General features: G+C 54.2%; 5 protein-coding genes across 5 annotated transcripts; 3 read left to right on the top strand and 2 right to left on the bottom strand.

The window, feature by feature from the left end:
• The first annotated feature begins 823 nt into the window (after positions 1-823).
• Positions 824-3,784, top strand: BU26DRAFT_104679 (uncharacterized protein). The gene is made up of 2 exons (XM_033819314.1): positions 824-3,301; positions 3,356-3,784. The coding sequence occupies exons 1-2, from the start codon at positions 913-915 to the stop codon at positions 3,454-3,456; spliced, it is 2,490 nt and encodes an 829-aa protein (XP_033678578.1). The 5' UTR covers positions 824-912; the 3' UTR covers positions 3,457-3,784.
• A 1,114-nt stretch (positions 3,785-4,898) lies between these two features.
• BU26DRAFT_104666 (uncharacterized protein) lies at positions 4,899-5,387 on the top strand. The gene has a single exon (XM_033819313.1). It carries the CDS (start codon positions 4,982-4,984, stop codon positions 5,261-5,263), a length of 282 nt encoding a protein of 93 aa, XP_033678577.1. The 5' UTR covers positions 4,899-4,981; the 3' UTR covers positions 5,264-5,387.
• Positions 5,388-5,511: 124 nt separating this feature from the next.
• Positions 5,512-6,763, bottom strand: BU26DRAFT_533919 (Aldo/keto reductase; the record flags this gene model as incomplete). The annotated part of the gene is made up of 4 exons (XM_033831185.1): positions 5,512-5,892; positions 5,949-6,422; positions 6,498-6,648; positions 6,735-6,763. 4 exons carry the CDS (start codon positions 6,761-6,763, stop codon positions 5,512-5,514), a joined length of 1,035 nt encoding a protein of 344 aa, XP_033678576.1.
• Positions 6,764-7,487: 724 nt separating this feature from the next.
• On the bottom strand, positions 7,488-8,515 carry BU26DRAFT_436340 (polyubiquitin; the record flags this gene model as incomplete). The annotated part of the gene is made up of 3 exons (XM_033824172.1): positions 7,488-8,155; positions 8,212-8,439; positions 8,494-8,515. 3 exons carry the CDS (start codon positions 8,513-8,515, stop codon positions 7,488-7,490), a joined length of 918 nt encoding a protein of 305 aa, XP_033678575.1.
• Positions 8,516-9,212: 697 nt separating this feature from the next.
• BU26DRAFT_104423 (uncharacterized protein) lies at positions 9,213-10,058 on the top strand. Its single transcript, XM_033819312.1, has one exon. It carries the CDS (start codon positions 9,330-9,332, stop codon positions 9,786-9,788), a length of 459 nt encoding a protein of 152 aa, XP_033678574.1. The 5' UTR covers positions 9,213-9,329; the 3' UTR covers positions 9,789-10,058.
• Positions 10,059-11,956: the final 1,898 nt, after the last annotated feature.

The raw sequence follows: 11,956 nt of genomic DNA, 5'->3' as shown, positions 1-11,956 counted from the left end.
TTCGCGAAGTCGGTGAGTGAGAGATTTAGGTGCCGTCGAAGAGTGGCATTCCAGAGTGGCGAGCCCCGCCTGCCCTGGCCCGTCGTCGCATCTGCCGCTCCTCCCACACGCTTGCCTCGCGCGTTATGTTATCACGCTCATATTATTAGACGTGCTTATAGGTGCGCTGGCAGCGTCCCGCCGCCACACGTAGCCGTGCGGCGAGGAGAAGGGCTTCATCGTGCACGAAGGAGGCTATCGCATCGATCCGGGCAGACTCGAGACTCGATACAGAGACAAGTGCTCTCCCCAGATGCTGATCCTGGCGGACGCCGCCTAACGCTTATCGGCTGCCGATACCTGAGGCGGGGTGGACTGATAGGCTCTGCGACGCCGTCCATTGCGACACACTGCGTGCTCCGGCGTCTTGAGTGGCTCGGCAGCAGCTGTCAGCGCGGGCTTTGGCAGGCCAGCGGGCGAACGCTCTTCCGTTTGAGCTTTCCTCGCTAGCCACGATCGCCGCCCACACTCGAAATCCGCTCGAGTGCGCGCGCTTGGGCCGGCGTGCTGGGCAGAGCTCTCGCGGGCGCCCGTTGCTGGTGTTGGGCGGCCGCACGCAATAGCAAAGAGGCCCGCCGCACAGCGGGAGTGGGCAGATCAGGACTCGCAGCGCGCCGGCCCTCTCGTCCACTCTCGGGCGGGCGTGCAATTGGCCGCGCGCGGCGCTGGTCGTGTTGCTGCATCTGGCGTGCATATCGCTAGTCCCGTGGCCTTGACCGCCAGTTGCGAGCGCCGTCTTGATCCAGCGCACGGATCCCCCCGCCCACTTCCCTTCGACGCTCCCGCTCGATCCCTCTCACATCACACCGCTCTGCTCAGCACAGAGCTCCGCCCAGCTGAGATCCGAACACTCCCTCATCCTCCATTACAAAGATGGAGAACAACCTGGAGAACTTCGACTTGTACGGTTTCGACTCGTCGTTCGACCCGAACCGCCCGACGCTCAACTTCAACCTCCAGCACCAGACCTGGCCGCTCCCCCTCTCGCCCGCTGCCATGCAACAGCAACACGATGGACGCCAGCAGCAGGCCCAGCAGCAGGCCCGACAGCAGCAGCAGCAGCAGCAGCAGCAGCAGCGACGCATGAACACGGTTGCTGCGACGAGCGCCGCCAGCAGCAATGCTCTCCCGACCACGTCCAGCGCAATCGCTCCCCTCCAGACGACCAACCTGGGCTTCCCGACCGCGATGCAGACCACGAACCCGATGCTGGCTGACTGGATCAACCTCAGCTCGACCACAAACTACGCTCAGCCGGCTTACGCCTCGGAGGCGATGACGATGAATCCGTCAGACTTCGGCGGCACCTTCGGCGGCCAGCTCCAGACGTCGCCGGTGGACTTTGGCATCAACACGTCGCAGGCCGCCCTCATGACCTCCATGTCCATGAACGCCCCGTTCAACATGATGACGACGGCTGCTACCATGGACATGACGCAGATGACGGCAGCACCCTTCCAGATGACCGACTTCCAGCAAGAGCTGTCAAACTTCTCCAATACGCAGGACCAGCTGACCGCCCCGAGCGCTACCTCGGCTAGCGTTGGCACAGGCTCACCGACTGAGCAATGGCTCGAGGTGCAATCTCTCACGGGCAGCAGCGACAATGGTTGGAGCACTATCCACATCGGTCACCGCAATTCTTACGACTTTACCAACGACACCTCCGCCAACATCATCTTCAACCCAGCACAATCCCTCCACATCCGCACAAACTCGGACTCTTCGCAGCAGTCTGACGCGCCGCGATCTGCCGGATCATTCAGCAGCTACGAGGAGGTTCAGTTCCCGATGAACTCGCCGCAGTCCGAAGTTGAGAACAACCTGGAGTTGGCGCACTCGCACGCCCACTCGTCAAACTGCCAGCACGGCCTTCCAATGGATAACCAGGACTTCAACAACTACATCTCACCCAACCAGTCCGTCAGTCCGCCCATGGCCCGCGCTGAGCCCATCGACATCAAGCAGTCGACCTCCAGCTCCTCATCCCCCACCTCATCCGCCGTCAGCTCACCGCCATCTCGCCGGAGAAAGTCCCCGGTCGGTGCCAAGCCCGCTAAGACCATCGTCAAGAAGACTCCGGCCCACTCTACCAAGAAGGATCAACAGGGTGAGAAGCGCGTCGGCAGGCGGCGTGGTCCTCTAAGGCCCGATCAGCGACAGCAAGCTCACGAGATCCGAAAACTGCGTGCTTGCTTAAGGTGTAAGTTCTTGAAGAAGACTTGCGACAAGGGTGATCCGTGCGGCGGCTGCCAGCCATCCCACGCTCGTCTGTGGCAGGTCCCGTGCACGCGCATCGACATCAAGGACATCGCCTACTTCATGAAGGACTGGAAGGCCGACTATGAGCGCCACGTCAGCCTCGGATTCTCCATCGGCAACATCAAGGGCTTCTCGGCTCAGGAGCGTCCCATCTACATCACCCACGGATACGGTCACTACCTTCCCATCATGGCCCGCGAGGTCTACGTCCGCGACGAGAAGTGCTTCGGCGTTGACTGGTTCGAGACGCTGAATGGCCTCCACTTCGAGATCAACACTGCCAAGCTCTCTGCTGGCATGGAGGGTATTTCACGCTCAATGCTGTCGGACTACCTGGATCGCCACATCGATGGTGGCTTCGAGCAGTTCGTCGATGAGTACTTTGAGGGCACCTACTTCGTCACCGAGATCCTCAAGACCGCCTACCGTTTCTACTGCCGGGAAAAGCTCCCGGTTATCCGAAAGGCGTTGAAGCTCATGATCGCCTACAATCTGACGCTCCACGTCACCATGGTTGAGGGTCTCGGCGAGGAGGAGAACATCATCGGCAAGGTCGAGGACCAGCAGTCCAAGTTCAGCGGCAAGACCATTGCTCCCGTCATGATCAACTTCCAGGTCAAGTGCGCTCTTGCCGACATGTGGCGCGAGCTCCAGAAGGACGTGCTTGAGGAGCTCTCAGCTCTGTACTCGTCCGTATACAGCGGCGACAAGCTGAAGAACTGGCCGACCATCTTCATGCTTGCTGCTATCCTGCTCGCCGTCTGGGAGCTCATCCAGTTCGACGGCAACTACCGGGTACCGGATCAGGCCGCCGTGCAGAAGTTCTGCAACGACATGGAGTCGACGCCCGTGGGTGTCATCGTTGGCCTCTTTTCCGCCATCTCCCAGAAGCTTCCCGCGTTTACCGAGTGGGATACCCGGAAACACCACCACCTGCTGAACTCCAACCCGGCGGTGTGCGATGCCATGACCGAAGTCCGTGCTCACGTAACCAAATATGGTAAGTCTGAAGCATCATCGGTTTGACTTGACCCGGAGCTAATCTAACGTGCAGAAACCTACCTGCGGTCAAGGAGCGAGTGCAAGTTCGACCGATCCGACTTCGACTCGTTGTCGAACAAGTTCCTCTCCAAGCTCGTCATCCGAGCTAACTGAGGAGCTCTACCCAACGGCCTTTCCTCTAGACATCTTTACCTTCCATTGACACTAGGCTGCACACATCATTACTTTCCTCCCATTTTACACAAGCCTCATCACTTGCCGCCTGACATCCGACCCGACAGCCTATCGTCTAATGGTTTCACGGTTAAAGAAGTTTGCTGCTATGCAAACTACGATCGCTTCACGGCTGACGACCCTACCAAAAGCATGATGACGACTGCACTTGTTTGATATTACCATTTGCCTTGATTCCCCGGCGTCCTGGACACGCCATGTTCATGACCTCGATCTGGTTCCCCAACCATCCAACTACATCACGCTCTTTTCGGCGGCTACCGGATATTTCCTTTTGCGATTGGCACGGCTTTCACTGCGAGCGAGCCTGATATTGCTACGGTTGACGATGATCATGGTCCCATGATTGGAAGTGATCACGATCTCTTCTTCTTACATCTTACCCCGAGTTTGGAGGTTTACCAAAATTCGATTCTAGAGGGTGTTAGATGAACGTGGCATCTTCAACTTCACTGTTGGATGTACGATCACTCTTCTCCTACCTACTCCATTTTTCCTTTGCTTCCTTCTCATGATTGTGTTTTACTGGCATAGCGAGCAAATGGCGGAATCTATGATGGAGGCTTCCATCACTTTTATCTGTTTTTCCTATCCATATCTTGATCTTGAGGTTCCGGCATCCCTACTCCTGCATCTTTATCAGTCTTCATTTGGCCCCTCACAGAGCCGATAATGGTATTGATTGCATTACGGGGATATTTCGGGGATCTAGGGGAATGCTGGATCTTGGATAGTGCCTTTCTCACGATTGTGTATCTATGAGAGCTGCTTGGGAGAGCAGAATCGGAATCGGAATCATCTTTATAACTGCATCCGCTCTGCATCTGCATCTACATCTTCATCTACCTTTTAGCGACTGGCATCTGCTCGTCCTTCCGAGGCCCAGAGCCGCATGGGAGTTTTGGGCGTTGGAGGGACGACAAGCTGCTTTGGCTTTCTATGGATACAAGGCATGAAGCTCAACTGCCTTGGGGTGCATGAGGAGCAGGATTCTGTAAATAGCCTCGAATACACAGGCTGTTAGCCTTCAACTCTATCTTTCACGGTGCCACTTCACGCCGAGATGACGACTTGATCATCCTACGGACATGACGGGCACGCTTTGGCACTGGAATTGAAGTGCTGTGGTTGGCCCCGTTTCACCACCCCTCAGCACGTCACGGAAAATCCCTGCGCTTTCACCGCCTCTGTCCTACCCCGTGCCCGTCGTACTCGGTTCCCGCGCAACAAGCAATAATTCCCCAGCAGCAACAGCGCGCCTTGCAGCGCGGCGGGCACTTTGATGGATAAATCCTTTCAAACGCCCGTAATGTTTCATAGATAAGTCTACATACAAAGCAGATCGTCACATCACGCTTCCACGTAGCGCGGGCGTGTGCTCGCTACATAATCTATTGTCCAGACCTCACAATCGCGGGATAAATATAGCACCCGCGCACATGCAATGATCCTCCTCGCACGTCACACACAGCTAACGGGCGCTATGTACGGTACGCGTAGGAGAATTTTTTCTTCACGCTGCTGCTGTGTCTGGTTTGGTCTGCGCGTAACGGAAAACGTGCATGTTGTGCGTGCGTGCTGCGTGCTTATAGGATGCTGCAGTGCGACGGTCAGGCGTTCAGCCAACCACACTCGACGTATGTCAGCATTGGCGGGCGGGCTGGCTGGCTACGGAATGGCGGGCGAGGAACGTTCCCCCCGTACTGGAAGGGCGAAATTCGCATGAGGCTGGCTGGGAGTATGCTTGAAGAAGCACTCGTGGCATATTGAACGCACAATCGCACTCTGAATTGGCACTGAAGAGGTTTTCTTTTGGAGTCTTTCCAATTTGAAATATTGTATCTTCTAGCTCTCCGTAAGTCCTCAGCGAAGGTACCGACTACGACGATCCTGTCCAGGTCTTCTCGATCGCCCTCGAGTCTGCCAGCAATAATCAACAAGCAGAGACGCCAAGGCTCTTCCATCGCCCACCCCCTAGTATCCCTGCCTCTCCCTAGGCAAATACACCTCCTCGAGGAACTTCGCATCCTCATCACTCAACTTGAAGTGTATATTCTCCACCGCCTCCTCGATCCTCTTCTTGCTGCTCAGCCCAATGATGGGGCAAACGCCCTTCTTGATACACCAGGCAGTCGCAATAGTCGCCATGCTCACATTGTGCTTCTTCGCCACCTCTTCGATCCGCTTAATGATCTCCTGGTCCGTCTTGTCCTCGCGGCTGTGCACGAGCATATCGAGGAAGCGGTCAGTAGTCGCGCGTTTGGTGGAGCGATCGGACCATGGGCGGGTGAGGGCGCCGCGGGCGATGGGAGACCAGGGGATGAGGCCGACGCCTGTGTCCTGGCAGTATGGGATCTGCGATGGCCGGGTTAGCGGGGAGGGGAGGAAGAAAGGGGAAAGGGAGCCCTTGCCATCTCGCGTTCTTCCTCGCGGTAGATGAGATTATAATAGTTCTGCATGGAGATGAACTTGTGCCATCCATTTCGGTCGGCGATATTTTGCAGGGCTTGGAACTCCCAAGCCGCCATGGAAGAAGCCCCGATATACCTCACCCACCCCTTCTCAACCACGTCGTTCAGCGCCTTCATGATCTCCTCCCTGGGCGTCCCTCTATCCAGCCGATGGATCTGCAGCACGTCAATATACGTGCCTAGCCTTTCGACGCTCTTTTCCACCGCGTCAAAGATATGCTTCCTGCTCAACCCGACCTGGTTCACCATCTCGGCATCATTGGTCGAGACTGCCGCTACGCTGAGCGAGGGATTGTCTTCGTTGACGCCAAAGTGACATTTCGAGAGGATGACGACTTTGCTGCGCGGGATGTTGTATTGTTTGAGGGCTTTGCCGATAATGCGTTCGGAGATGCCGTGGGAATACATGTCCGCCTAGTGATGGAAATTGGTTAGGAAATGAGTTCCTCGCGTGGTGAGGCTGGAGAGGGGTGATGGGAAGAGACGTACAGTATCCCAAGTGTTGATGCCACACTTGTAGGCGTACTCGAGCAGCGGCAAGCTGTCCCCCTCATTCAGCACCCATGGCTGCCACTTGTCGCTTCCATAGCTCATAGCGCCCAGAATGACTTTCGAGACCTTGAGGCCGGACTTGCCCAGGCTGTCCCCTTGTCAGTCAAAGTGCTTCCAGAAGCCCAGTGAGCTTTGTGAAGGCGATGAGGGCCTCGCGGAGGGGAGGGAACCCACTTGACGTATTCCATCTTCTTCTCTGTCATATTTGCTATATTCCTTCGCTGTTCTCTTGCACTAGAGCTCGTCCGGGGTATCTCGGTCGGTCGTATCGCTATCGAACTCGCTGCTAGCGGGGTAACCACGTTCTTATAGCCTGCCCTGAAGCTCTTCGTCTGGCGGACTTTGGTCGAAAGTCCGGCTATCCACGCCGTGCTGACTGACAATTGAACTCGCATACGAAGCTTTGAGACTCGGTAGAGTTTCTGCCGTCTTTGCATGGCATCATGCTCTAGCTCCGACGCTCCTTGCGGGTGGAGCTATGGCGGGGATAGACCTATTTCCGCGCGTCGTGGCGTCAGAGGTGGGGTAAACGGCGCCCGCCGGCACAGCACACGGGAGAGATCCATTACAGGTGCTCAGGCGGCGGAGACTGTGAGCGCCGCGATGGCGGAGTGAACGATGCGGTACTGATGGTTTGGACGTCAGGAGAGTTGGTGTTGCACAGAGCACACGGAAGCTTTGGGCGTAAGCCGGCACTACGCGACCGCGGTGTCACATACGCTGTCAGACCCAAGATCATCACATCATGAATGCATGAGAACAAAACTGTTTGAGAGTGAACTCTCAGCCCGTAGGCATGTTCATTCCATTAAAGACCTTATCGGCCATGTAACCCAGAAATATCATCTCCGGCAGAAATCCATCGCTACGCCGTAGTCGTGCCATGAACGCCATTCCTTGAGTTATCACCGTCATCCCACCAGCCGCTTACTGTCCACCACGCAGGCGGAGCACCAAATGCAAGGTGGACTCCTTCTGAATGTTGTAGTCCGAGAGTGTCCGACCGTCTTCGAGCTGCTTACCAGCGAAGATGAGACGCTGCTGATCGGGAGGAATGCCCTCCTTATCCTGGATCTTGGATTTAACATTGTCGATGGTGTCGCTAGATTCAACCTCGAGCGTAATTGTCTTGCCGGTGAGAGTCTTGACGAAGATCTGCATGCCACCTCGCAGACGCAGCACCAAGTGCAGGGTGGATTCCTTCTGGATGTTGTAGTCGCTCAGCGTACGGCCGTCTTCCAACTGCTTGCCAGCGAAGATGAGACGCTGTTGGTCCGGGGGAATACCCTCCTTATCCTGGATCTTGGACTTGACGTTGTCGATGGTGTCGGAGGATTCAACTTCGAGCGTGATAGTCTTGCCGGTCAGGGTCTTGACGAAGATCTGCATGCCGCCACGAAGACGAAGGACGAGGTGAAGAGTGGACTCCTTCTGGATGTTGTAATCCGAAAGAGTGCGGCCATCCTCGAGCTGCTTGCCCGCGAAGATCAAGCGCTGCTGATCCGGCGGGATGCCCTCCTTGTCCTGGATCTTCGACTTCACGTTGTCGATGGTATCCGACGATTCGACTTCAAGGGTGATGGTCTTGCCGGTCACTGGAGAAGATGTTAGCACGAGCTTGAGGAAGGTGAGAGGTGAAGTGGCGACTTACGAGTCTTGACGAAGATCTGCATGCCACCGCGGAGGCGGAGGACGAGATGGAGCGTCGACTCCTTCTGGATATTGTAGTCGGACAGGGTGCGTCCATCCTCAAGCTGCTTGCCGGCGAAGATCAGGCGCTGCTGGTCAGGCGGGATGCCTTCCTTGTCCTGAATCTTCGACTTGACATTGTCGATGGTGTCGGAAGACTCCACCTCCAAGGTGATGGTCTTGCCGGTAACTGCACGGCTGTTAGCGACCGCGGGTCAGGCGCAGCGGCGGCGGGGGTACTTACGGGTCTTGACGAAAATCTGCATCTTGTTGTGTGTCGAGAAAGTATGCTTGGAGCGGTGTGGGAGTTGTGCCGGGATGGAGTTGGCTGTCGTTGTGGGTGAGGTTGTGTGTTGAGAGTGCGATGTAGAGGAGAAGCAGGAGCGCAGGCGGCGGGCGGGTTTATATGGGAGGCAGGCGTAGGCGGCAAGCTGAGGCTGTGACGGTCAAAGGTGAGTAATGGGACAAGCGGGTGCGCACGGCGGCCGGTGCGCCAATGACATCAAGGCACCAGAACGTTCGAGCGCCTTCGCCTGCCACTCACTTCGCAGTTTGCTAATTCACGCGCGAGCCCCAAATTTCAAATTTCTGCGGGGTCGCCCTTCTCTGCGATTTTTCACTCTCAAACTTGGTCGCCCTCGCTGTGGCACGACTGGAAATGCAGCTGCCCGCCGTCTCCGCCTCCGCGATCGCGCCTTCCGGCCATGTGACGCGCTGTTGTCGAATCAGGCAGCTGCGCCCATGCCGGACTTCGCCCTTCACCACCAACCGCAGTTCCGCAGTTCCGCAGTTCCGCGAGAATACCTTGACATCTCTGCTCAGCCATGCAGACTCTGCATGGGGCCATGGCCTGAGGCTCACAAATCAAGATTTCACAGCTTCTGCGCTCCCCCCACACCCGCAGGGACGGGCATATCTCGGAACGTCGGCGGACTTCTCATATTCGCGTCAGTGGCGATAACCATCCCGGACTTCAATCGCGACCACCAGCACAATCTCTGCGCAGAGTGAGCGCATGCGCCTCGATTGCAGACGTCGGCGTGTCTGCGCCACCGTACGGGCTATGGGCACTTGCGCAATATGGGAGAATTCCACTGGGGTCAAGTCGACGGCCAACTCTACACGCGGCGTCGGGCGCGTCGCGCTTCATACTGTGGTATTGGAAAAAGAATCTCGCAATGGCATTGCGCATGGCGGCTTCCTTCAATAGACTACACAGCTCAACATTTCGTCTGTGAACGGCTTACCATCTCGGCTATCACGATCTACGACCCCAAAGCGCTCGTGCTTCCTCCGCTTTCGCGCCCACAGCGCAGAGATGCTCCCTCTCTCCTCGCGAGCCCCTGGTGGCCTTCCCGATCCCCACCCGGGCCCCCAGCCTTCTTTCTCAGCCCCAAGGGCACGAATGAGAAGGCGGTAGCTGCGCGCGCGACCCTACCAAGGGGCCCGAAAGACTCGGATAAGATCGCGCAGTATAGCGGACAATGGCTGCAGCAAGGACACGGGCAAACTTTTGAATTGCCCAGCGGTAGAAGGTGACCGGAACCGTGTGCCTGAAAAGTCTGTTCTGTCGCCCCTTTTAGAGAAATGGGCATATATCTGTTCGTGAAAGGCTAGCCAGGTAAGATGTTTGTAGGTATCCTAATCAAGAGAATTTCCATTCCCTTTCCTCCCGCTCACCGAGCCTCGTGCCACTGGGAAAAGCACTGCGCGTAGCTGATTCCAGCTTTTCCGCACTCTCGTGGACACACTGTTTAGGATGATTTGTAGTAGTGCGTGGATTAAGGAGGGTGGGGAGGCGGGGTGGAAGATGGCGAGTCATTAACAGAGATGGATTTGAGTGAGGGTTTTGAAGAGTCAGCTTCCTGATGGTTATGCCTTGCGGTGAGTGTGAAGTTTCCGGGCAAGTCGACGGTGGCGTCGTCCGGAGGTCATGGTTTTATGGTGTTGTGAGGATCTTTGGCAGTCGATTGTGTCACCAGAGGCATAGGCAGGATATTTCTCCTGCGAGTTGGATATTTCCCGCGGATGGCAAGCACCGAAAGACTACGCCCCGGAGATAGGCAATTGTGAGAGCTAATGCAGAAAGACAATTGCAATAATAATGGATGCAAATATATCGGGTCACATCTACGAGAGTTTTGCTGCAATATAGAGCGTCATTGCTAAATGCTTGTCAAAGTACATTTTAAATCGGTCCGTACCAAGTGCCCATCTGCTCAACCTTGTAAACCCCCGCAACTTGCAGCTATCTCTCCCCAATCCGCGCATCGCTCACATTTTCGTTTCCCCGCAAGGCCAATCTTCTTCTCCGCAATGGAACAGCACTGCGATGCAGGTCGTAGATGCAATGCCAGAGTAGCCCCTCCATGTAACCGCCGCAAAGCATCCATCAGAGAGCCTTGGATTGTTGATAAGATCGCTGATGTGGTCGCGCTCAGGGCTTCGGTCGACATTCGTCTCACCGGCTTCGCAACCGATTCGCGGCTTCTGCGAAGGGCTGAAGGCGCCTTAGATAACTGAGCGCAGACGGCGGCGGAATGAAGATTGAGTCATCGAAGTAGAGAGTGCAGTCACTTAAACCGCTTGATCTGTTCGTAAGGAGGATGCGAGTATACTACGTATACAGTTCCAGCAAAAGGGGTGGCCACAGCCTAATCTCCGCAGTCGGAAGAGTATCATCAAAGGTGAACGGTTTAGAACACCGAGTCATCGAGTATAATCGACTCCTGGTGTTTACACTAAAACGACCTACTGTTTCCTGACGCGTCGAACTTCAGCGCTTCCCCGTGCATGATGCTACGGATGTACGCCTCCCCAACAAGAGTCCGCAATAACCTTATAAACCACGATCGACACACTACCTTCAACTAAGAGCTCTAGCAGGAAGTGTGACGGTTCATGGCTCCCGCCATGGGCTGGTTTCGCCATGGGCTAGCTTCTTGGCGAAAACCGGTGCTTAGGCTGCGGCCAAAGCTTAATAGCTTAATAGAGAATACAACGTTACTATATATTAATATACTAACGTACTTTATAAGCGAACCGCCTATATAAGTAAACTATCTAAAAATATTAAGTCTCTACTAAATACTACTAATATACTTTATAAGCGAATAGTCTATAATATACTTAATAACTAAACTCTCTAGATAACTAAACTCTCTAAAAATACTAAGCCTCTACTAAATACTACTATCTTATTTAGATTACTCTAACTCTAAGCTACTTAAGATAAATCTAGATAAGCTATCTAACTTATCTATATTATCTTTAACTATCTAGTTATTATAGCGTAAATAAGAAATAAGAATTTAAGATATATAATAAGTTATATAATATTAAGCTATAAAGGTATAGAGGCGTAGAGTAGATATCTACTATACTAAGACGCTAAAGTAGCTAAGATTATATAACTAAGTAGATAGATTAGTACTATAATAGTACTTCTCTTCTAGTATACTATACGTCTTAGATAGTCTATAAAATTAAAAAAAATTTAGACTAACTAGCGTCTATAGTCTTTTTATCTATTATAGTAGACCTAGCTTATCTAGATATTAGGTATAGAACCTTAGTAGCGCGTTATTCTAACTCTTTAGGTCTAATACTAGTTACTACGTTATAGCATAGTTCTTCTATTTAATAAGATACTATAGTTCTAGTTACTTATTATAGTAGTCTAGTATTATATTAAACTTCTACTTTTT

The sequence above is a fragment of the Trematosphaeria pertusa genome (genome assembly GCF_010094035.1).
Source record: "Trematosphaeria pertusa strain CBS 122368 unplaced genomic scaffold BU26scaffold_16, whole genome shotgun sequence".
In the NCBI taxonomy this organism is placed as follows: Eukaryota; Fungi; Ascomycota; class Dothideomycetes; order Pleosporales; family Trematosphaeriaceae; genus Trematosphaeria; species Trematosphaeria pertusa.
This window is presented reverse-complemented; position numbering and strand designations above follow the sequence as displayed.

Excerpts from the sequence above, each read along its gene's own strand:
- BU26DRAFT_104679 (XM_033819314.1), top strand. The coding sequence starts at position 913 with ATGGAGAACAACCTGGAGAACTTCGACTTGTACGGTTTCGACTCGTCG. Across the intron at positions 3,302-3,355 it reads TGCTCACGTAACCAAATATG|AAACCTACCTGCGGTCAAGG; the intron begins GTAAGTCTGAAG and ends TCTAACGTGCAG.
- BU26DRAFT_104666 (XM_033819313.1), top strand. The coding sequence starts at position 4,982 with ATGATCCTCCTCGCACGTCACACACAGCTAACGGGCGCTATGTACGGT.
- BU26DRAFT_104423 (XM_033819312.1), top strand. The coding sequence starts at position 9,330 with ATGGGAGAATTCCACTGGGGTCAAGTCGACGGCCAACTCTACACGCGG.